This window comes from Haliotis asinina, chromosome 10 (genome assembly GCF_037392515.1).
Source record: "Haliotis asinina isolate JCU_RB_2024 chromosome 10, JCU_Hal_asi_v2, whole genome shotgun sequence".
In the NCBI taxonomy this organism is placed as follows: Eukaryota; Metazoa; Mollusca; class Gastropoda; order Lepetellida; family Haliotidae; genus Haliotis; species Haliotis asinina.
The window spans coordinates 2477369-2502534 of NC_090289.1; the positions used below are offsets into that span (position 1 = coordinate 2477369).

Below are 25166 nucleotides of genomic sequence, written 5' to 3' on the forward strand. Positions count from 1 at the left end.
AGTTTGGTGCTATGACACTTTCTGTTTGTCAATAATAATGGAATGAACAAGTCTGCTTTTAAAAAGCCCAAATCATTTAAGATTTTACTTAAGATGTCTATGTATGCAGACTTTATCTCGTCCCTATATGGCTGAAAAAAGGCCAGTGCGATGTAAACCTCAAATCCCTTTGGTGCTTATTTGACGTCTTTCCAACAATAAATGGCATCAGTCATTGTTCTAATGCAGCACTCTAGGTAAGTGAGTGAGTGAGTGAGTTAAACTTATGCTGTTTCTAGCAATATTCAACAATATCATGGCACAGGACACCAGAAATGAGCTTCACACACTGTAGCCATGTGGGGAATTGACCCTAGTTCTTCAGTGTGAAAAACGAACTCGTTAATCTCTTGGCTACCCCAATGCCCCTATTTTGGGTGCTCCCTAGTTAACGCTTGTGTGCATGTTACCTTTCACACCAGTCACCACAGGTGGTAAATCAACCAGGAACCAGCGTCCACACAACACAGGTGGTAAATAAACAAGGAACCAGCATCCATGAACAGATGGTTTATTCAGACATAAAGGCACAATCACCAGTAATACTTGCATCAACAAGCTGTGATACAGGGATGAGGCAACATGGCGCCCATACACACAAGACTCTGGACCAGTCTAATGGAAACACACACTGGGATAGTATCCCTTACACATGGTGTAGTTTACTCAGCACTTCTAAGTATGCTGCTTTGGTTCATGCAGTCATCCTTGTGTAGGCAAATATCATGGTTTCTATGCTTGAATGAATGATCTGACTATATTTTCTTTGCAAGTCAGGATAGGTTGCTGTGGTAATGCTAGATGATGCCAAATTGGACCATATATCTGGTACATGAGAAATACTAGATGTAGATATGAAATATAAATCTTTTATACTGACTACTCCAAGCTGCATGGCTGAGCTATAATTATTGAAAACAACTGAATCTTTGTGACCTGACAACTGATTATACCATGCATCCTCATTTCCAACAATCAAGGAATGTGGAACCTAAACAGACAGTGAACAGAGCAACAGTGAGCTGAAGGCTGTTCCTGAACATGTGTTCATTTAACTTGGAACAGCTGCTGTGGTCCAGTGGACACAGTGCCGGCCAGGAGAGTGTAAGGTTGGTGGTTTGATTCCCAGTCATGTTGTAACAAAACAGAGTGAAAGGTGGTTCTTGTTGCTGCCTTGCCTGGCACTAATGACATCCAAGGACTGGGGTCTGAGTGAGCTTGTACCAGAACACTGTCTTAACTCCTATCTACTAACAGCAGGACTCTTGCCCACTGCAAAGTAATAATCTTGAGTGCAACAATGAACCCAATTTCTGTTCACAATCACATAAGACTCCCTTACAAATGTTTGCAGATGTATAAAATATTCTCACTTCCTGTTTTTCATAAGAAAAAATATATAGTATATAGAATATATAAAACAGTCAACACATTAATGGTAACCTGTAAAATCAGTCTACCACACGGACTAAGTTGAAGTCTGAATGAACATCTAGGGGTGCCACATGTCCCCACAGTAGCGATCCCTGCTGAAAGACAAGAGGAAATGTCAGACACAGCCCTCCCATAGCAAGAGGGAATGGCTAGCAGTAGAACAGACCAATTGCATGAAACAAACATCATCATCTTTCAGGATAAATCAAGAACAATAATCTATACTGAACCAAAAATGAATTTGGTGATATTTCTGTGTAGCATATACAGATAGATCACAATGTCATGAAAATATCCCGCAACATTCGTGTGCCTATCACTTTTCATCTGGAAAACATGACCAACACTAAATGTTGAGCATCAACCTGTCCAAGTAGTTACAGAATATGGCAGATTACAGCCATGGAATGATGTTTTAATGGGAAAAGCATCTACTGGGATGGGACTCCTTCAGACCCTGTGCACCATGCAGACATTTTTGTCTCAAGGGCTAACAAAAGAGAAATGTTGTGGTTCTGATTACCTGACAGACCCTTGAATTCTGGTGCTGACATGTTTACAGCACTATGACTAAAAAAAGCGTTCAGATACCACTGTTTAATCCTGGCACTGACAGAGATTGGTCATTCTGACAGAGGAAGTTGACATGATGGCCGCAAGCTTGATTGAATACACAATTACATTTGATAGATGTGTCATTAGCTCGTACTTTACTAATAAAAAAAAAATTGTTTGAAGAACAAAAATCCTACCTACCCTGAATCATAAAGAGGTGTAATCGGAACCACAACATTTTTTTTTTTATTTAGCCTAACACATTCACCATGTTCACAGGAACATTAGGTGCCCTGAGACAACAGAATGCTATCTAAAGCTATACAGAACAGCTTCATATTGACTAATAGCTTAAACAGAATCAACAGATTTTGGATAAAAATAAATATTGTTAGAGTTATTAAAATATCTTTATAACTCAACAAAAATGTTTGATTTTAATAACATATACAACAATATTGTAACAATTGAAACAGCAATGTTCTTACCCACCAGATTTTGAACTGTTTGGTGAGTCAAGGAATGAACGAAAAGATGCATGAGATGGGAAATAGTACAGTGAGAGATGCAGAGACATTGTTAACTTGGCGTTTTAGACACATCCTACTGAAATCTACAGAACACACATCCCACTGACAGAACATATCCTGTTGACAGAGCACATATCCTGCTAACAGAACACATATCCTGGTCGCCGAACACATATCCTGCCAACAAAACACATATCCTCGTCACAGAAAGCGCATACTGCTGCCAGAACATATTAATTCTAATTCTACTGGCTCTCAGTTGATATGTAACAATTTTCGACGGCAAACTATCACGCCATCCTACGACAAAGTTTTTTATTCCACAGGCAGAATAAAATGAAAGCATCACATACAGACAAATGATATAGAGTGAGTCTCTTCTGGATGGTGCTCAACTGGTTGAATTGCAGCCATCTTTAGGTGACATCTTTATCTTCTATGCCAATGAATTCACGTGCCATTTCATGTGGTGTCTCCATCTGGGTTAAATCCATCTGGTACCTTATCTGGTAGATATCCAGTCACATTCATTAAATTATTGTCAACGAACAAAACACTAGTTACATACTGTTAATGTGGACTTAATATTGACACACTACTTCCGACTGAGACAGACACAGCCTCATTACTGGCCAAACACCTGTATTCCATTCATCGTCAAATCTGCAGGTCTGACCCTTGGGTTTGATGTTCAAGGAGACTAATATTTAAACTGAGTGAACAAAATGGCCGATGCTGACGCTGGTTTTGATTGGTTACAAACTGGGAGATCAACATTAGCTGTTGACTCACACAGACATGATGCATACATCTCCTCGAGCAACAGGCAGCTACACACATAGTTGTAAAATTGCTGATCGGCAGAACGAACAGTTCCCACATCACAGTAATAAATGACAGAGCTCATCTGTGCAGATTCAATTCAAAATACATTGCCTTTCTGATGAATGGTAACAAATATCAAAGGCTGTGGTGTTCGTGGTATACACTCATGGCCGACAGCATGTGAATACTTAGATGTATGGTGTTGATGATACAGTTGACACATGAAAGCTTCTAGGAACACTATTACAGGATCAGCTGTCAGCTGGTCACAGGTTCGTCGATTATACGTCATGCTGTGTTTACAGATGCTAACCCTCCTGGTGATGAAAGCAAGCAGGAGCATCTTCCTGATGCATCTAGCTGTCTAGCAGGACTAACAAGTGGGTATGTGATTCTAGTCAGCATACTTGAAAGCATAATTATGATGTAGTCATGTCACCATGACAGCTGATCCTCAAACGTTTTCACATCAACTGGAATCTGGTGAGACAGTGGCAGTTGTGTGCTCTGACAGAGGCAGCTGTACGCTTAGACGAAACAGCTGTGTGGTGAGATGGCAGATGTGTGGTGAGATGATAGCTGTGTGGTAAGATGGTAGACAGGTGGAAATGGTGGATAGATGGAACTTGTCCATATGCTACACATCTGTTTGGCGTGTGCTGCGACGATGAGGAAGACTGTGAGTTGACCTTGACCTTAGAGGAGGCCAGTGAGACTGCATCATAAGCTGAAGGTTCAGACGCTGAATTTCATTGTCTCTTGCCTGAAACAGGAGGGCAGAAGCTGAAGACCAATCTGAATGTTGAAGTGCCTGCTTTCTGCATAATACATCATATTCCATGAAACCAGCTGTCCAAAAATAAGTACACAATCACTGCACCTCACTAAGCTACTTATGTCTAACACACTGTAAAATGTCCGACTAGCCGCCAGACGAAGCCTGTTCTTCTACCTGTTGAGACACATTTAAGCAACTGACCTGCATGTCCAGATTGAGCTGCTGTGTGCTGCGATTCATCTCCTCTCGCATCTCTTCCAGCAGTGACCGACGCATCTGGAATACACAGTAAAGGTAACCACAAACCATTCTTTCAAAACACCATAAAACCCAACACAATGAAATTTTATCAGAAAACATTCATCACAAGTCCTTTCTTGTAACATTTTCTAATCAATCAGTTTTCCCACGGGCAGAATGGACGGACACTGCAGGGCATCATCCCCTACCTCGTCCAGGCTGTGCTGTGGGATGGACTCTGGTGGCCCATTGCCAGGTATACCGAACACTGATGAGTAACTAGTCAAGGGTGAGGGTGGCAGGAAGGGAGAGCTGTGGGTGAAGGATGCCTGGGCTTCTCTCTCCTCCTCCATCTCCTCCTCCTCTTGTTCCTCCTCACGCTCCTGCTCCAGACTTGGGCTCACCGTCTGCTGATACATCTGCTCCTTCATCAACTCTGTCATCTGCAACACACCAAGTACAACCACATCAGCCTGTACATAGTAACTGCCAGATGTTTTTCAGTTACATGCAAACATTCTCAAAGTTTAAGCATTTTGATCAACAAATTATTATCATAAATTCTAATTAATCTTTTGTGTGGCTTACAGTCTGGATGACGTTCAGCGTTGAAAGGAAGGTGAAGAAGTCGCTGCCCTTGGTAACTGCCTTCATTCTGTGTGCGAGCAGCTGCTCCATGTTGTAAATCTGCTCCTTCAGCTCCCTCCACAGCATCTGTAGCTCCTCCACCTCCTCCCTGCAAGAGCAGACACAACAACACTGACAATGTGTACCACAGGTACTCAGTCAAACTCATTCCCAATGCCTACCCACATCTAATGGACACACTTCCCATGAACACACGCACATCTACCCTACCATGTCATGGACACACATGTCCCCTCCCCATCCAATCATAGGTACATCCACCTCCTACCCCATCCCACCCCCTGTCATGGAAAAGGCCACGTCTCCCCACCCAGTTCTCTCCAACCTCTGTCACAAGGACATCAACCTCCAATTCCATGCCTGCCATGGACACAAACCCTCTCTTCCTACCCCTTACACAGAAACACCCACCTCTCATCTTCCGAGATGTCTTCGTAAGCCAGCTGATACTGAAGAAGACAGGATGTTTCCATCACCTGTAGCTCGGCCTTGTACGTCTGTAGTGAGTGTTGGAGCAGGCGTGTCTCCTCTTGGACTCTCTGATTGCAAAACAAGAAACAGGTAAGGACAACTGGAGAATCATGTCTCTCAAACCAATGGACTCCAGTGTACAAACACAGAAGCCACATTTCATGCATTTTCATGAAAGTAAAATTGATATTTTATACTTATCTTGACTCATGTTTATTATGCTTGTCTCATTCTTCTATCCGAACATAGTGGAACACTTGAATCCCTGGAAGTTTCCTTCTAACTGAAGCAGATGTACAATACACTCACCCCCGGAAGCCATTACGATCACATGCTTGCCACTCTCTCCAAATCTGACATGAGAATTACTTGGAATTTCGTTTGCCTGAGAGGGGAGGTTGGGAGGGCTTGACACCATGAGTCAGGATAAGTATAAAATATCAATTTTATTCAGAAAATTATGTTTTTTTCCTTATCCTGATTCATGCTTCTTATGTCTACAGAATCTGACAGAAACAGTGGTGGGTCAGACCAGGCTGGATGCTTTTGACTACCATATAAGTACATTCAGTACTTCCCACCCTTTGGGAACTGTAACAGCGATAGTCGGCCCTGTTCTTCCGATATTCTTCTGTAAGATGGGGGAATACATCCAGATGAACTTGTCTTCCCTTGAAGCATTAGTTGACTGCAACGTGATGATATATAGATCAGCTATCATCCTGCTCCAATCAAGACTAGTGGCGACCCTTCTTCATGTACAAGTATCTTCATTACGAGCACAGGGTCATATTCACTCATGCTAGTCTGTTTGATACGTGTGCATGGACTCTCAACCATTTTATCCCGCATAGCTTCTTGGTCTCAACAAGTCATGTGATAAAGAGTGAGATTTTAGATATACTAGTTTCTTCCTCCACTTAGCTATCTATTGCAACTCTTTGTTCAGGATGTCTTCATCATAGAGTTGTGACCCTTCTTCATGTACAAGTAATTAGTTTACAAGTACAGGGTCATCATCACTTTGATAAAAAGGGGTGAGTGAAACTCAGCGCCTTTGTGGAACCATTAGTTGTTGTGGTACAACAAGTGGCCCAAGCTGGTGAATGCCAGCGACGTCATCAGGGGTGATGTCACATAAATGATGGTTGGCAAACACGGTGGATGATGTCCAGAGGCAACCCTCCACAAGGTATTTTCATGTAGAGCGGGTGTCAACCCACGGCTCTTCCTTCATGTAGATTGGAGGCTCATGAGGTTCAAATCCAGCTGCCTTTTAGGCCCTCAGTATAAAGGCTCTCATCCATACTGAGAGTGTTGCAGGATACTTCTGTAGGTGTCTCAGTAGATAGTGTGGGATGAATGGGCACTTGAACTTTGTCTCCTTGACTCAGTTCGCTGAAGATATATTTTCAGTGCTCTGACTGGGCATAATGATAAATCCTATGCATCATGTAGCCCAAGGGTTGTCAATAATGCTGGGATGTGGAACTGTCATACTGGTTGTCCAGGCAGTTGATATTTGGTGATAAATCCCATCACAGTCCTTGGTGCTCAATCTCATGATGATCAGTGTGAAATCATGTACAATTGAATTCCAGAGCATGTATTTCTTACATCAGCGCTGCTGTTGTTAGGGCAAGTAGAAACAGCATTTTCTGTGTCAACAGTTCAAAGGATGTCCAATCTAGAGGCTTGTAATGTCAGAGGTGAGATGTTGAAGTACAACATTCTTGCCCCAAGCTGGTGCCTTAAATCTGCATAGTTGGTCATCCAGGTTGAAAGAGCATAGTCAGGTGAGTAATTCTGTCACATTCTTAAGCTAGATCCCAAATCTCATGGTGATGACAAAGCTGAGTGCCGCTAAGAAGGTTGATAGTGTAGAACCTTTAAGTTCTCTCGTATGTCTTACCTGACATAAGTAGTCCACTACTTGAGGATGTGTGGCTTTCGATGCAGTTAAACCCTACCACTTGGTGTATGTCTCAAATCGCATCCCTTTATCGTTGCATAAGGTGTGAGTAGATCTATGTAGAGCTAAGGTTTCAAGCAGGCTTAGATGAGGTAGGAGAATGATGCAGTGCAGTCACTATCCATTCTGCTCACGGGAAAGCTTTCTGATTGATTAAAAAGTAGAGATGACTCATCACACACTCGCCAGTTTACATTAGAGGGAAAAGAAGATTGTGCTGTGAGATGCCCATTGCCAGGGATACCGAACATAGATGAATAGCTAGTCGTGGGTGAGCATGGCTGGAAGGGGGAGCAGTGGGTGAAGGAGGGAAGGTTAAGATGTCAAGTCGTCATAGATCATCTTGTAGGTGAGGGCGTAGGACTCCTTCGATAGTGAAGTGGTCTAGCCCAGTTGTAATCTCTGAGTTCAAGAAGACGACTTCTCTGATGTAAGATAGAAATTGTGCGATGAGCCTTCTCTATTCTTCCGGGTAAGCATCTGTGACTTGTCCAAAAGGATTCATTGAACGTTGTCCCTGCACCTCACTTTGGAGTGATCTTCATGTCTGCATACATCCCAGGAGTGACTGTCATTCTGCAAATGCTCCCACACAGATGATAAACAATGACAGCATCTATGATGATCGGGGAATGCAGTCAGTGAATCCTTTCAGCTGTAGCAGGATCTGTGCGTGCATGCACTCGCTTAGTTGATGCATGGTGCATTCTCTAAACTGCGTCGATATGATACTGCTGATGGAGAAGATCTTCATGAACAGGAGCATTCACAAAGTGCATTCTTTAAGTGAGTGAGTGAGTTTAGTTTTACGCCGCACTCAGCAATATCTATGTCTGTAAATAATTGCGTCTGGACCAGACAATCCAGTGATCAACAACCACGGCATCAATCCACGCAATTGGGAACTGATGACAAGTGTAGTTGACTGATGATGACCAAATGCTGCAGTGGTTGTAGATTCACTGAAGCATCTGATGTGTTGAATGTAGATATTGTCAATGTCTGCATTGAAAGTAGACTTTCTGAAGGTTGCAGCATCACCGTAGATGCAGTAAATGAAGGTCTACTAGATGCTGCATGTTGTGCTGATTCTCTGAAGCTCTGTACCTCAGGTAGTCAAGATACATCTTAGATGTCTCATTTGTTGAGGCTTGGGGGGACGACATCATCACTGAAGGACTTCAAAGAACAGCTGGTCCGTTCAGAGATGATCTAGTAGTTGAAGACTAGTCATAGATAGTCAAGACATAGATGACTTTAAGCTCTTTAGTTGAGATGACACTGATTCTGACGACCTCTTCTGGGAGTAGTACCTGGACTGGTACGTCTGGCGATTCACTACAAACCTGAATATCAGCAGTAGTTAGCACATGGCTACCAGGTGCAGTAAGAATCGAATTGCCAGACATTAGCCTACGTAAAAGTGTTTTAGCCCTTAATCGAATAGTAAACAAATACAAACAAAATTCTTACCAAGTTCACAGTGAACAATGGAAGAACAAATAAAGATGCAAGTACGACATAATAATACAGAACAGCCAGACTGCAATAAGCTACACCAGGAGCATGACTTCATCAGTGAAAACATAATCTCACATGGTGAAATACATGCTCAACAACATAAAATAAAATATGTAAATTTATCCACAATTTCATGTAGTAATGCTACCTAATACTGACCAAAGCCATAAAACACTGAATTTTGTGTAAAGGAATATAAAGGGATATCAAATGCTGGACTCAAGTGGATTCCAGTTTCTTGTTTGGCGATGGAGGACAGAGTGACAAACATGGAGTTGGGTGAGTGTTGATTTTACGTCCTCTTTAAGGAAGGGAACTTCAAGGGATTCGTGAGTTCCACCATGTTTGAATGATAGAAGGAGACAAGAATAATAAGCATGAGTCAGGATAAGGAAAAATCTATATTGTGCTGAAAATGGTTGTCAAATGGAGACAACCAATGTTACACACCTTCTTCCTCACCAAATTCGGCCAGTCCTTGATGGGTCTCTTTGGTCGGTAGCGGGTGAAACTTCGACGACGAGGATGACCCTGCAAGACGAAATATACACTAATATGAAGACATGACACTGATGAAAGAGCCCAAATAGGTTGAACAATGATGTCATTGGAATCACTTAGTTTGGCAAAAACATAAAAATATAGGTGAAAAAGAATACTTGAAACACAAATTTTGCTCCCAAATGAATGGGACAAAATTGGTTAAATGATGGAATACTGAGACTAACCCTGTATGTGACTGGCTGGTTGATGAGGCGAGCCAGCTTCTTGTAGTGGAAGATCTCTGAGGAGCTGCAGCTAGCCGTGCTGTCCGCCACAGAGGAGCATGAGTAATCACTGTCATCCTCTGCTAGCGAAATTCGGGACCCAAACTCACCGCTGTCAGCAACACTCAGGTTTAACACAGATACAGCAGACGTGTGTTCCACATTCTCAACCCTTGATAACTCTGACACATGCCTAATGCCACGACGTGTAAAATGAGGAAAGTGGTCACTCTCTCTATGGTCTTCTTCACTCTCAAATTCCTCAGGTTTGGCTAGTGGAGCTCGGATCTCATAGTACGGTGACACATGGACCTCCTGCCTTGTGTGTACTGTCTTTACTTGGGACTTGTTCTCTTGACTACTATTTTGAATTTCAATGCTCTTTTGAGATTTGTTTGGCACAATCACAGAAACTCTTGTCTTCCCGAGCACTAAGCTTTGTCCACTAACTTTAGTTCCAGATTCTCCTTTGACAATTGATGAGGGTGATGCTTTGCTCAGTGGTGGTATATAATATGTGCTGATATATCGACTAGATAAATCACCGTTGGGCTGAACATTCTCCCCGAAAGTCCTTCTGAAAGAATTCAAGTTTGGATCCCGTGGAACTGTCAACTCCATTGCTGTCACATGACGTGCTTGCTCTGACAGCGACGTCTGTGTGGCCATATCAGTGACAACATCATGCACAAGGACAGTGGTGTTGCTGCTTGCCAGTGTTCCTGCACTCTCACTGCTGCTTCCGAGGCTCGCCACCTGTCAAGCCAACAACATTACAGTGAAACATCAACACTGGAAAATCAGAGAGACGGAAGCACTCCCAATTTCAGGACAAGAAGCTCTTGGGAGACCATTGCAGTAATTTCATGAATATCAGTGTTTCTGTGGGCTACAGTGTTTCTGTGAGCTACATGGTGAGACACTTACCCAGGCCCTCTCATTCTCTGGTGCAGGTATCCATGAGCTACATGGTGAGACACTTACCCAGGCCCTCTCATTCTCTGGTGCAGATATACGTGAGCTACATGGTGAAAAACTTACCCAGGCCCTCTCATTCTCTGGTGCAGATATACGTGAGCTACATGGTGAAAAACTTACCCAGGCCCTCTCATTCTCTGGTGCAGGTATCCATGAGCTACATGGTGAGACACTTACCCAGGCCCTCTCATTCTCTGGTGCATATATCCGTGAGCTATATAGTGAGACACTTACCCAGGCCCTCTCATTCTCTGGTGCAGGTATGTCTGCAGTGTTGTCCGCGTCACCAAACCCGCTGCTGTCAGACTGTACGCTCCCCATCCTTGTCAGATCTGGTTGACAGAAAAATATAACAATGTTTGATGACCATGATGACATACATCACAGCTTGTCCAGTTGATTAACTAGAAGATATCTGCAACATGGTTGGTACAGGGACTTGAGTATGTTAATTTGGTCTACGACGTTTTGCTGGGATTGAAGCGATGTGTGTCCGAGTAGCAGCTCAAGTGAGGTATGAGCTTAGTACACAAGCTCTATGGGTGACTTACCATCCTGGCTATGTTTCACATCATCAATAACAGACTTCACCTGAAACATGAATTAACAGTGAAACAGCTACATGACAGCTACATGACAGCTAGACAGCTACATGGTGAAAAAAATGTTGAAGGAAAGTAAAATAGATGTAAACAGGTTTCATTTAACAAATCTTCATGGCCACAATCAAAGAAAGTTGTAGATAAAACAGACATCATAATGGTGAAAATCTACATCCCACACATCCCCTGGCTACACCTACTCACAAAAGGTTGTTGCATACTACATGAGGTCATCCTGAACCCTGACTTCAACAAACAGAAGTGTTTGCCACTAACATAGCAATGTCCCCCGACCGCTAAAGAAGAATGAAATATTTATAACAAATTCATTACTCTTTACTTTAACTCACACACAAGATGTGTGAAATGACTGTTGTCTAGATAATCACCCAAAGTAGACAGTCATCAAATTTGAAGACATTGGGTACAATAGTTCATGAGATATAGCGTTAACAAGATTCGGGACATACGTACGTAGAGATGTATGTACAGACGCCATTGAATACTTGGTCCCCTGCTCCGCGTTGCGGCAGGGGGACAATAAACAGCTGTTTATAAAACTATAATACCATTATGGCAAGACATTAACTTACACTGGACATAATCACATGGCAGTTATACTTAGGTAGAACTCTCAACACTACCTTAGCTGACGACAAGTTGTCATTTTCATCCAGCTTGTGAATGTCGAAAGATGTCTGACAGCTGACCGAAACACTTTTGTCTGTCTTATCTGACTCTTCAAACACAGAATCTTTAGATAAAGTCTGCATGAGAACAGGATGAGATACTTCCACATCTGTTGAAGGTCGTGGGCTTTCTACCAGGGTGTAATCTGAACCCGAGTCAGACAAGCGCTCCAGCTGAGCGTTCACAATAGTCAGTAAGGAATGAGTGCCATTTGCTGACTTGGGAATGATGCTCCCTGAATCAGTTACATCCCGTGCACTAGGGTCCGTATCTGAAACCACAATTTTTACATCATTTCTGTCACTACCAGCTTCAACCACTGACTCTCTTTTCTCTATAGTGCTCTGCTTTGATGGGCCGCCTGACACAAGGTAGTTTCCATCCTCATCATCATCATCCATCAGAATGTTCACCTGGTGTTCCCGATTCCGGCTGATGCTGCCAAGATCCTCTCCACTCCTCTTCATCATCTCCAGTTCAAATATCCGCCTCTTTTCACTGATGGAGGATGTCCTGGAATCATTAGCTGGGGAGTCGGAGCTGTCCATGGAACTACTGAAGTCAGTGCCAGAGTGTCTTCCCTTAGACTCATCTAGACTCCGTGATATCCACACCTCCCCACTCTCCACATTGCCTACAGGATCTTCCGATGACTCCACCATGCTCCATCGTTTGGTGGATCTCGTTTTCTGGAAACGTTCCCGTCTTGTTGCAGCATCCATAGGTTTCCTCATCTGAACAGTTTCAGCTGCTGTCTCCTGCTTGCCAGCTTGCGCCACAGCGTTGGGAGTGTTAGAGTCATAATACCCCTGACTAGCCAGGGCACGCTGATTCTCCAGACTGAGGATGCTGGGATGCACCACATGCTGAGGAGGTCCCGACTCTGCATCCGGATGTCCAGACTCAGGAGTGGCAGTGATGTTGTTGTTGCTGCTGGGAGGGGATGCTGCTGTTGTGGTTTGACCAAGGAATGACTTCATGGCAAGCATCGTTGAGATAGATCTGGATACAGATCCCCACTTCCCTGCAACAAGATCACAGAAACAATCAGTAAACAACAGAAAGTTAATGTTATCTAACAGCGCATCTGGAAAGTAAGCTTCATTAGTCTTGAAATTATGCAGTCTAACTTAATACTTAGCAGCAAAAATAATCATGATTAAAGTATTGTTTCAGAGTAACGTATTGTTGAGATAATATTTGTTTTAATAAGAACGAATTCATATAAGATTAACAATATTCATTTATTACTTTAAGCATGAGTGATTAACTCAGAAACATTTGAAGAGGTTGCTTATGGAAAACATTTACTCTCTTTTGACTTCTTAATGTGGACATAAAATATGGGAAGAATTCATGCAAAAATATGAATAAATCAGAAAAAATCAACCAAATAACAAACAATCAAAAGTAAAGACACAATAACATCATGCACACTGAACGTGTTCAAAGTAACGGACAACAAAGTTTGAATCAACATCATCATGACAACAGTCTTTCTGTTCTACAAATCAGGAGGAGTTAATCACTTAACTGTGTGTACCTTACTGTCAAAGAGTCTTGAATAAAATCTGTTTACTAACTACACTGTGCACAAATTCATTAACAAGGGAGCAAGAGGTCAAGGTCATACTGTTCAAGGGTAAGTTCAGACTTCATGAAGTTCAAGCATTTCATGAACAAACAAGGCAAAATGAAACAGGCACTGTTCACCACACAACATCTGCTTACAAAACAATTATTTGCTAATACCACAGATCAATCAAACATGGGAAGACAAGCAGCCACGTTATGGGAAACAAACACCAAACTTTAGGAGGTGAAGGGTTAACACTGTGGATAATGGGCTACCTCACCAGAATGACCAATCTGCTTATCACAGAGCTTCCTGTCATTTCTGAAGCTCACAACGTAAGACATTACCAAAGACATCTTATCAATTTTATGATTTCACTTTTTATTTTTGTTTCATATATGTACACTGAATCACATGGTTACATGTAAGCGAGTGAGTTGTAGTTTTCTGCTGCACTCAGCAATATTGCAGCTATATGGTGGCAGTCTGTAAATAACCAACTTTGGACCTGAGACAATCCAGTGATCAACAGCATGAGCATTGATCTGCACAACTGGTAACTGATGACATGTACCAACAAAGTCAGCAACCCGGACCACCTGATCCTGCTAGTTGTCTCTTACTACAAAAATAGCCGCCTTTTGTGGCAAGCATGGGTTGTTGAAGACCTGTTCTACCCCAGACCTTCACAGGTCCATAAACGCCAAACATAACATAAACAATTAACATGACATTAGTATAAACACAAAAATGGGAATTCACAACAGTGCACTCTGAAAATTGAAGGTGGACAAACATTTTGCAAGGACACTGTGTCTTTTATCCTATAGATTCTTTACTGAAAAATGCCCTGGACCTATTCTCCCAAATATCTTGGTTCTGAAAGTAATATTCCCAGCCTCATTATCAACCATTCCCTCAGAAATTTTCCTGTATTATAAATATTTATAGGCATGTTGAAAGCATACTGCAATATGTGGCATTAAAAATCAAATATTAGAGCTGTAACAATGCATCGAAGTATTGATGCATAGCAATTGTTGAGTCTCCAACAGCAATTAATCGAAAAATGGAAAGGTTTGACGTATTGATGGCATGTGAGACTATCCATAGTTTGACATCTCTTGATAAATGTGCAGTGCAAAATATAGGAAGCACCTATGTTCACTTTGATTTAAAGTTATCTGCCCCTGTTATCTCTTAAACAAACTTGATCTGGGTTTGAAGTTTCAGTTATTATAAGACAGTGTTTGAAATTAACTCTTTTAGCAAGTACTTGCTACTTGCATTCCTTTGGGAAATAACTTCAAATGAGAAAATGCAAGGAGAAAAAATCACTTCCAATAGTTCTGCAATAGTTGCTTCCTCTTACATAGTCACCACTATTAAATATAATGGAATCATGACACAGGAACTCAAGGATACAAATAGAGGGAATTCAACATGATTGCGGAACTACAGACAAACACACAAGTGGCAGTGCTGTGTCACTGGGAGGAACCAGCCACAGACGTCTTGACAACCATAACTCAGCGTGACTCAAAATGACTTCCATTTCACAAACTGATCATTTTTATCCAGAAATAACTGGTTGTATGTTACGATGACATGGCTGGTTCCTTGTCTCTTGTGTAACATTCTTAGTCAACACGTGCTCAGACCACAAGGATGTGTCCCCTGTACATCAGACAGAGGAGACAAACACAAGCAGACATGCTCACATTACCTGGCTCAGGTGTTCTGGCATCTGCTACTAGAGCAGGCAGTCAGTGTACAACAGCTCAGGGATGGGATTGCTTAATCTCCCTATCTGTGGAAACTGTTCCAGCATGACACCTGTCTATCACTATAACATGTCCCATGACCTGTCTGTCTCAAGAACAGGTCACAAAAGTACACCCACCAATACCTACAGATGTTCTAAAACTGCATCTGCCAATCTCCACAACACATCAAACAGATACCTGCAAATTTTTAATCTCTTGAATGTCCCAGAAAAACTCCCTGCCTATCTCTTGAACATCCCAGCACAATCTCTTGAATGTTCCAACACTACTCCTGCCTGTCTCTTCAATGTCCCGGCACAACCCCCTAATTTCCCTACACTGCACCTGCCCATTTCTTGAATGTCCCTACACAACACCTGCCTATCTGGAATGTCCCAGCACAACACCTGCCTACCTCCTGCATGTCCCAACACAGCCCCTGCCTACCTCTTGAATTTCCCAGCACTACACCTGCGTATCTCTTCAATGTCCCAGCGACTACGCCTGCCCATTTCTTGAATGTCCCTACACAACACCTGCCTATCTGGAATGTCCCAGCACAACACCTGCCTACCTCCTGCATGTCCCAACACAGCCCCTGCCTACCTCTTGAATTTCCCAGCACTACACCTGCGTATCTCAGGAATGTCCCAGCGACTACGCCTGCCTTTCTCTTCAATGTCCAGGCACTACGCCTGCCTATCTCAGGAATGTCCCAGCACTACATCTACCTATCTCAGGAATGTCCCAGCACTACCCCTTCCTTTCTCTTCAATGTCCCAGCACTACACCTGCCTATCTCGGGAATGTCCCAGCACTACACCTGCCTATCTCAGGAATGTCCCAGCACTACACCTGTCTATCTCAGGAATGTCCCAGCACTACACCTGCCTATCTCAGGAATGTCCCAGCACTACACCTACCTATCTCAGGAATGTCCCAGCACTACACCTGCCGGAACAAAGTGAAACCCTGATCATCTGGACACAGTGAATACAAAATCCCCACTTTCCTATTAAACCTACTCCCAAAGAAGTAAGGGTGAAATATTGACAGAGACTGTTGAAACACTGATCTCAATATTGACAAGGTATGAAAGTATAAGATATGTCTAGATCATGTATTTTGCAATTGTTTATTTTCAACAGCAGTACAAGCTGTGCATCAAAGCAGTGTCTGTTCAATGCTTGCACATTTCTGGTAAATTCACAAACCATTCAATTCACTTCATCAAATCAAAATCAACATTTGGCATATAGTGGTTCCACAAAACTCTGATGAGATCTGGGAAATCTCAGAACATCGCAACAAAAAAAATACCAGCCTGTCCTGGTTTATTCCATATGCCCTATTTCAGAAAGCAATACCAGTGCTACAGCCGTCGTCCATTATGGCACAAAGAGGGTGATGTCTGACAGCTGTGGTGGATCTGTACTAGCGGCTAAATTACTGACTACTCACAATAATGCCACCATAAATGTATGCAATGGCAACATGATGAAAGACCTTTTCGAACGATGTTTGTATAAACTCAAAGCAGCCATGTCACTCACACTATAATCTCAATATTTGGCTAAAAAGAATGTGGGGAAAATAAACTGTAAACATTTGAAAAGCAGTATAAATAATAGTAGTCTGAAGAAACAAAACAAAAAGAACTGATACACAACATCAGCATTAAACAATCATAACAAGAAAATAAGAGACCACCCCCACCCCACAACAAAGATGAAGGAAGCACCAGTAAAATACATCCCACCTAAAACTACAGCAGAATGTTCACTTTCCCTTTCATTTAATTAAACAGCTGCATCTACCTGTCACAACACTATCTTTATTTTTAAAATGTGAAAATATCTTGTTCTCCTCATGTAAATAAGGTGTACAAGTCCCAAATGTTGCCCTGCATCAAGCCTATTACTTTACACAATTGATGAATTCACATATTTCTTTTGCCATCCCTTTCATAAATTAATTACACTCAATGATAGAACTACTGGTTTACTCAAACAAAATATTTCATGATTTCAAATAATTAATGGAAATTCATAACATACTAATTTGGTCACTTTCTATCAGTGGTGTACTGCATAGGTGGGAGTTGTCTCCCTTGAGCTTGGTTTTTAATGTGGAATCATGTCACAGCAACATAAAACTCTTTGAGTAAAAACTCTCAGCTAAAAATAACTTGAGCTTAATGGTGGAGACCAAAATGCATTCAGCAATAATATACATGTTATAATAACAGATAATAACAAACTCAACAGCTCATCATAGTTCCATCCAAATATGGAGGATAAAATCAGTCAACAGGAATATATCACAAATTTAGGTACTGAAATATACAATATGGACATCATGGCAACAAGGAAAAATATATCACACAGTGATATCATAAATAATAAATGGTTATGAGACAAAATAGATGGGCCAAGCCTAATCTCACAATTTGAGTGTTTGGCAACTTGTATCTGACTACAAAGAAATAACACTGATGACCTTGATGAAAGTGATGCAAGACTTTAGCACATTGGTGAGATGATCAGTTTCTGGCCCCGAGTATCAATGACTTGCCTCATTTGGATCCAGAAATGACCAATAGGCCCAAGTCAGCTGCTTGACAACAGAAATATTTGTTTGTCTGTTGTTTAACACTGCACTCAGCAATATTCCAGCTATTTGGCAGCTACAACAGAAATGAGGCTGTTGTGGGAAGGGCACTACAACAATGATGACTTCCAGCTGTACTAGAGGCAGTTTGTGAACCTACAGTCTATGTGCATGTCACGTAAGTGCTTCCAGTCCAACCAACGATTGCTTCCTTGTTTCCACTTGGGTATGATCCTCTGCTTGTTTTAACTAACCGTGCAATTACCAAAATACACATCAGTACAATGAAATACGCTTTAAATGGGACCTAGACGAGAGATTCGTTGGGGGACAGCATGACATTGAAGTAATTGTATGCATCTTGGGACATGGACGAGGTCGAGCCAGACGACATGCTAATGGAATCGCTCTCAGATTTGCATGGAGGTTCTAACAAGTCCAAGTTCTGGGGGCGTGGTTGAGCGAAGCATTCTTCATCATCAAGTGCACAGTCTTTGACTAAAGGGGACATGGGTACATTTTGCGGCGTCTTGAGCTCATTCTCAAGGAAGTCAACATCTTCGATCTCCAACGTTACGCCATCTCTACTCAAGGTCATACAAGTTTCTTCTTCATTACCATTCAAGTCAACGATGCCGACAATGGTAGGATCTTCCATCAGCATGGTGAAGTGTTTCCGAGGAAAATAGGCTGGAACACGACAGTCAATCATATCATCCATTTCAGCAGAATATTCTGAAGAGAACTGACCTGACTTCTTCATCATGACTTGCTGGAGCTCGGGATACTCGGCGAGGAATTCAGCAATGTTGATGCCATTGGCGTGAGACTTCTGCATGAAGCGTACTGGCACTCGCAGCATTGGTGCCTCTTGCTCATTGGCGAAACCGAAACCAAGACTTCGCAACATCTGCTCTGGATCCACATTACGTTGGGACAGTAAAATGTCAAGACTGCAACCATAAAACACATTAGTAATTAGAATCATGTTATGTACCTTTTTCAGTTCCAAAAAGCAAAGTGATCATTACTTCTATGCTTCACCAGGCTTTAAACATACGTAGTGCACTGAGGACTTTGTGGAATGGTGCCTATATGTCCAGGACTGACCATTCTTGCATTGGCATTATACTGATGATGAAATACACGTATAAATAGAAACATAAGCATCTTTGATAGAAAGGAATAGAAACAAGCGGTCATATTCAGAGTGAAAAGGAGCCCCAGAGAGAAGAGAATTTCATACCCTGAAACTGAAAAAAATGTGGAATTGCTTCATTTTGGGCTTAGGCTTTCCTGACGGGCTGAGAGAAAGGCAGAACACTATGGCTGAGTGGAATGGGAACTGACTAGATAATCTTGTGAACTGTACCCATGTGTGGCAATCTGAGATTGTACTGCCATGAGAAAGTCAGATATCGTTTGTTGGAGTAACAGACTGAGAAAAGACCTCCTTTTGACAGACATCCAGTCTCTGTGTAATGAAACAATATGAGACCTCCATGTGACAGACAGAGGGTGTCATATATCTACATAATCATCTCAGGCCAGACCTTCATTTGACTGTCAGATGTCAGATGAGTGTTACTTCAAACACTATGACAGTCAGGGTTTGGACGGACACAATCCTTACCTTCATGTCACAGAGAGAAATCATCATAACCTCCAAGGCACAGACAGATCATAACTGACAAGTTACACAAAGAGATCATACGTCCAGGTCACAGTCAGAGACCATATCTCCATGAGATAGTCAAACACCTTATCTTCAGGACACAGAGTGATCATACCTCCATGCGACCTTGTCTGCATCACACAGAAATCATACATCCATGTGACAGTCAAACACCTCATATCCACGTCACAGAGATCATACATGCATCTGACAGACAGAGATCATACATTGCCGAGACCTAGGTACCTATACCTTGATGTGTCTGACACTGTTAGTCTCGGCAGGTAAAGCAGTGCAGCAGGAGTGAGGAGTGACTACCTGCTCGACCCCTCAAACAGGTTTCCCATCTGCCCAGGGGGCACACTCCTCATAGCCTGTGATAGTATTACATCACAACCCCCGGGAAAGTTTTGCATGTGAGGGGCACCTGTCTGCACATATGCTGCACTGTGTCAACATGAGGACACACAGTTATCACCTGTCTCACTATCTATCACTAAAACTCACTCATGTGGAAACATCAGTGATTTCTATCACCAGGACAAGGGGAAACATTTCGCCTCAGTTCAGTATTGATGCATTGCTCCATACTGGACCAGTGTTGTTCTCTGTTCTAAATAGTGTTTTGCCGCTTTAGGAAATAGTGTGTAACTTTGTAGAGAACTTCGAAATTTTTTAGCTCATTAATACCATTTTGTTCAGTACATAAACAGCATCTTGCTCTGTCCAGAGATAGTGTTCTGCTCTCTACAGGAACAGTACTTCAATACATGAATAGTGTTTTGTTCAGTTCATGAATATTGTTTTGTTCAGTATGCCAATGGCATTTTTGTTCAGTGCACAAATTATTTGATGCAGGAAAATTGTTTGCTCCACACTGGAAAAGCTTTTGCCTCTGAATAGGAATAGTGTTCTGATCAGATTCGGAGTAGTGCTTAGTTTAGTTTAATAAAAATGTTTTGCTCCAGACAGGCTAAAGGAACCAAATATACCCTTTGCTGTAGAGTATCTTTATAACACTTAAGGCCAACTGACATGATATATCAAAATGTTTTCTTAGTCCTGACCATGTGCTGTATATTCTAGCTGAAATAGTTCTTATAAACTACAATAACAAACTCAAAGCGTGGTACATACATGTTGCATGCTCTACAACAACTAATCATCTCATTTGCGAAGAATGATGCTCATGCTGCTTATAACTGGATTGTCTGGTCCAGATTCAAATATTTACAGACCACCACCATATAGCTGGAATATTGCTGAGTGCGGTGTTAAACAACAAACAGTTATAACTCAAAATGTGTTATATACAAGAGCAAGATTGATACATGCTCTAGAACAATTAGTGATGGTCTGAATGTGATCTACTAATGAAGTCTTCATTGAGACTAAGGGTCCCAATCAAGGTCACTATGATATAGTGTCAGTAATCAGTATTCTGAAAACACTTAACATTACTCTTGTTTTACCAAAATGTCTGATACCCTTCCTCAGTGCTGTATGCCTGATAGTTTAAGTGATGCTCCTTTTGTGGGCCTTTTAACCAATTACAAAACACATAGGTGTAAATGAGTTGCTACTGCTCTACCTGTTGGCACTGGAACCGCTGGTCTGGCCTGAGACCTCTGAGTTGAAGCTTGCCCAACCGTAGTGACCAGCAGCCTTCAGACTGGACAGCCGTGGGTCAAGTGGGGGCACTGCAGTTGTGCTAAAATAACAGATAAACAGCGTTCATCATTTAGGGTGAAATGAACCATTTGCTGACATTTTCTCTTAGGAAATCTCTATCACAAACAGTATCAGGGTATCACAAACTAGATGGTAAAATGTCACCATAAAAGGGTCACTAATTACAATTTAATTTTATTAAACAATTACTCTTACCAAAACTGGTCAACAACAACCAATCTTTCACACAAAGATCAACAACCATCACTCTTACCACAGGCAAACTGTAGCAAAAATGGGCTGCGCAGCATAGAGAAATTGACTAGTCTTCTTTACATGTGAGCGAAGCGAGCGAAGGTTGGCAATGTACTTTCCTCGCTTCAGTTTGACAAATATTTTTCATGTCAAAATAAAATATCACCACCATCAAATGTATAGACCCATTTCTTCACTGGGTTGTGCTCTCACATTTCTAATCCCATCTTGAACAATTACTCACGTGAAATATTTTTTATTCAAAATCTTGAGCGCAACTCGTGGTAAATCAGACCGTTCTTCACCTCCATTCCCCCTTCCAGCTTCCCTGGTCAACGGAGTGAAGGAACAGGAGGGTATTACTCTATATGAAATACTTACGGTTATCTCTCCCGCATCATTCACCCATTACGCCAAAAGTGTTTTCATGTAGAATAAATGTTACGAAAATTTTAACAATAGTGACTACAGATAAGACCAATAAACTCCAACAATTCACGATAAAATTAGGCAATATGGTATTTCTTTTTAATTTCTGCTTATTCATGTGACGTCACTCCGTTCAACTGGAAGCTGGCAGGGATAATGGAGGTGAAGAACGATCTCAATACCATGAGTGGCGCTTAAAATGTTGAATAAAACATATTTCACGTGAGTAATGACTAAATATGGGGTAAGAAATGTGACAGCACAACCAAGTGAATAAATGGGAGTGTACCTTTGATGGTGGCGATATCTTATTTTGACATGAAAAATGTATTTCCAACCGAAGCGAGGAAAATACGTTGCCAACCATTGCTCGCTTCGCTCGCATATAAGAAGACTTGTCATATTCTTTATGCTTCGCAACCCCATTTGTGCTACATTTTGCCTCTGCCCTTACATACCATGGTAAGCAACAATCATTCCTACACCACAATCAACAACAATCATTCTTACCCCACCCTCAACACCTACTTTCAAACACAATGGTCAACAATGACCATTCTTTCACAACAATCATTCTTACACAATAGTCAACAACAATTCTACTCTTACACAATGGTCAATAACAATCACTTCAACAATCACTTCAACGATCACTCCTATACTGAACACTGAGAGTAGTATTGTACATAGTAACTTACAACTGTGAGCCTTGTACAGGACTGTCTAAACTAGACATCAAATCCTGATGTACACAGTTACTTGTGTGCAGCTCAATGTCTGATTGTCCACGTAATGGTCAAGAAGACAACAACCTACAGAATTGTTTGAGTACTCAAGAAGAAATAACGTACCTGGCTGTGCTGACGACAGCGGATAAAGTGTTGGCTGAAATCAACAAGAAGATGTTTGTCAGATGCAAAATATGAAATGCCTGAAGTTGAAGAGTTCATGTGGCCATAAACTGCTGACTAACTCCGGTTGTCAACAGCGATGATCCACTAGATGTTATCACACCTTGTTTGTTTCACTTCCTTCAGTTGATATCAATATCTATATTTAACCCACTCACTCTGCACTTATTCAGTGTTTCGTCTGTTTCCTCATGTAAACATGATAAATCCACAGGGAGTTATTCAGTCATATACAATCTACACATTAGATCACTGCAAGCAATATATATTTCATTAAAAGCATAAATTCTATTAAAACATATTCACGAAAAGACATTATCAACTTTGCCCACCACATATGAGACAAGTAGAGTTTTCATTGGTGGAACTTCAAGGTTTTTGATAACACAGAGGATATCTTAAACTGCATACTCGGATGTTACATGCATGTGCAGGACCAGCTGTCTGCTTCATCACCTAATCGGTCCTTTCACTATGTAGGAAGTGTCCATTAAGTAGGTTGTTAATTGATTCCTTAAAACTGATTAATCATACAGGTTAATTGGCTAGCCATGTTTTGGTAAACTGACAAATGCCTCTACATCGGATCCTGGGGTAGTGGCCTGATGAGATGGGGATGGAGAACATGGGTGTGTAGGTCAGGGTAGGGGTGTGTGTGTGGGTGAAAGTGTTGGAGAGGGCCATAGAATGAAAGCGAGGTATTCTCACTAAACAATGTGTACATCAAGGTAAGCATATGAGTCAGGGGTTTTTTTTCTAAAATTTCTAACATTTGCTTACCTCTTGACAGGCACAGGCCTTATAATTTACAAACAGTGTTTATCATCTGAACTTCTCACTCACTCTACATCCAGTGCATGGTATGGAGCCCACACTGAAAGTGTAATGCTCTAAAACCAGCAACAGATTGGGTTGCGTGGTGCTAGATTCATGTACCTAAACACAGAAGCTGGAATGGGATGTGAGATGTGTAGAGCAAGGCCGGCCAGATGGGAGCCAATTATCAGAATGGCAAAATACTGAAAGTATCTCTGTTCTCAGGTTTGGCCAGCTGCATTACTGACAGAAAACTGGCTAAAAATTACTGAAACCATTACAGGACTGAAGAACAAATATATCCAACAAAGCCTACATGACTCTAAAAAATGTGGCAAGTCTAGATTTCCACAGCTTCCGAAAATGAAGAAAGTCTCAGGGGTTCCTTTTCATATTATTTTTTAAGTATGAACTATTTTTCGCTGTAAAAACATTCATTTCAGTGAGAAGCTGTCAGTCCAATTTAGTGTCAGAGAAATACAGTAATCCTGTGATCTATGTACTAATGTGCTTATCTACTCCAGTATTTTATGTACCCAAATAACCCCCCAGGCCTCCCCCTCCCTCTAATACACCAGGAAGTGTGTGTGGGGTGGTTCCTGTAACCTGTCACATGGGTCATTGTATCAGCTGACTCACAATGGTTACCTGACACTTCGTCTGGCCAGACCAAAATACCTAAAGGTTTGTTTTTAGATACATGTATATTTTAAGTTAGGATGTATGAAAGCATGGGCAGTATATAAAGAAAAGAAAAAGAAGACGAACTGTTGCACTCAAGTTTCACCTGGATGACAGAACTAATTAGTATTTCTGTGAACAATGACATCACACACACTCACACACATAACAAACATGATAACAACAAACAAACCACATGTGCTTTCCTCAGGAATGATTTTGAACACACATCATCTCTAATGTTGACTGGGCTCAGTGAAGCAGAGTTTGTTACAGTTTAAAAACTTTCAGAGCAAATATGTTAAAAAGCTTGCACAGTAAAATCCTGTCAGTCTATTGTATGGTCCAAGGTTCAGGCATTGTAAGAAAATACAGCTACCTGCATGTAAATGTTTCCTACTCCAGAAATCAACAGCTCCTGATATTGTACTTATGGAATGTGCAAGATACCCAATATATACACTGGCACTGAAATGTTCTATATTTACGTTAGTTTAAACTCATCTCCTCACCACTATCCGTCTTAGAATTTCAGATGCTCTTTTTTACCTGGCTGCGAATGTAAGTGATGCTAGAAATAAAAATAAACTTGGCTCCCTTAATTAAATCCACTCTGTTGCAACTGTGTCTTGGATACACTGCTTTGTACAGGAAGTTGGGATGATACAGTTCTTTCATACATTGTAAAACATTGTTTACATCAAGAACAGGATGAAAATATTTATA

The 25166-nt window shown here is 41.5% G+C and overlaps 1 protein-coding gene across 2 annotated transcripts in view; it reads right to left on the reverse strand.

Annotated features, from left to right (window-relative positions):
* Nucleotides 1–536: 536 nt before the first annotated feature.
* The window catches only part of LOC137297831 (protein ITPRID2-like), a 59864-nt gene continuing 35234 nt past the window's right edge, over nucleotides 537–25166 (reverse strand). For both annotated transcript variants that reach the window (XM_067829789.1, XM_067829788.1), the window contains 13 exons: nucleotides 22884–22917; nucleotides 21269–21388; nucleotides 18753–18955; nucleotides 12005–13074; nucleotides 11310–11349; nucleotides 10993–11090; nucleotides 9742–10536; nucleotides 9464–9544; nucleotides 5461–5588; nucleotides 4990–5137; nucleotides 4611–4844; nucleotides 4363–4437; nucleotides 537–4146 (listed from right to left, as the gene is read on the reverse strand). In XM_067829789.1, coding sequence (XP_067685890.1) covers nucleotides 4021–4146; nucleotides 4363–4437; nucleotides 4611–4844; nucleotides 4990–5137; nucleotides 5461–5588; nucleotides 9464–9544; nucleotides 9742–10536; nucleotides 10993–11090; nucleotides 11310–11349; nucleotides 12005–13074; nucleotides 18753–18955; nucleotides 21269–21388; nucleotides 22884–22917 — 3152 coding nt within the window. In that variant the 3' untranslated portion in view covers nucleotides 537–4020. The remainder of the gene's footprint in view (nucleotides 4147–4362; nucleotides 4438–4610; nucleotides 4845–4989; nucleotides 5138–5460; nucleotides 5589–9463; nucleotides 9545–9741; nucleotides 10537–10992; nucleotides 11091–11309; nucleotides 11350–12004; nucleotides 13075–18752; nucleotides 18956–21268; nucleotides 21389–22883; nucleotides 22918–25166) is intronic.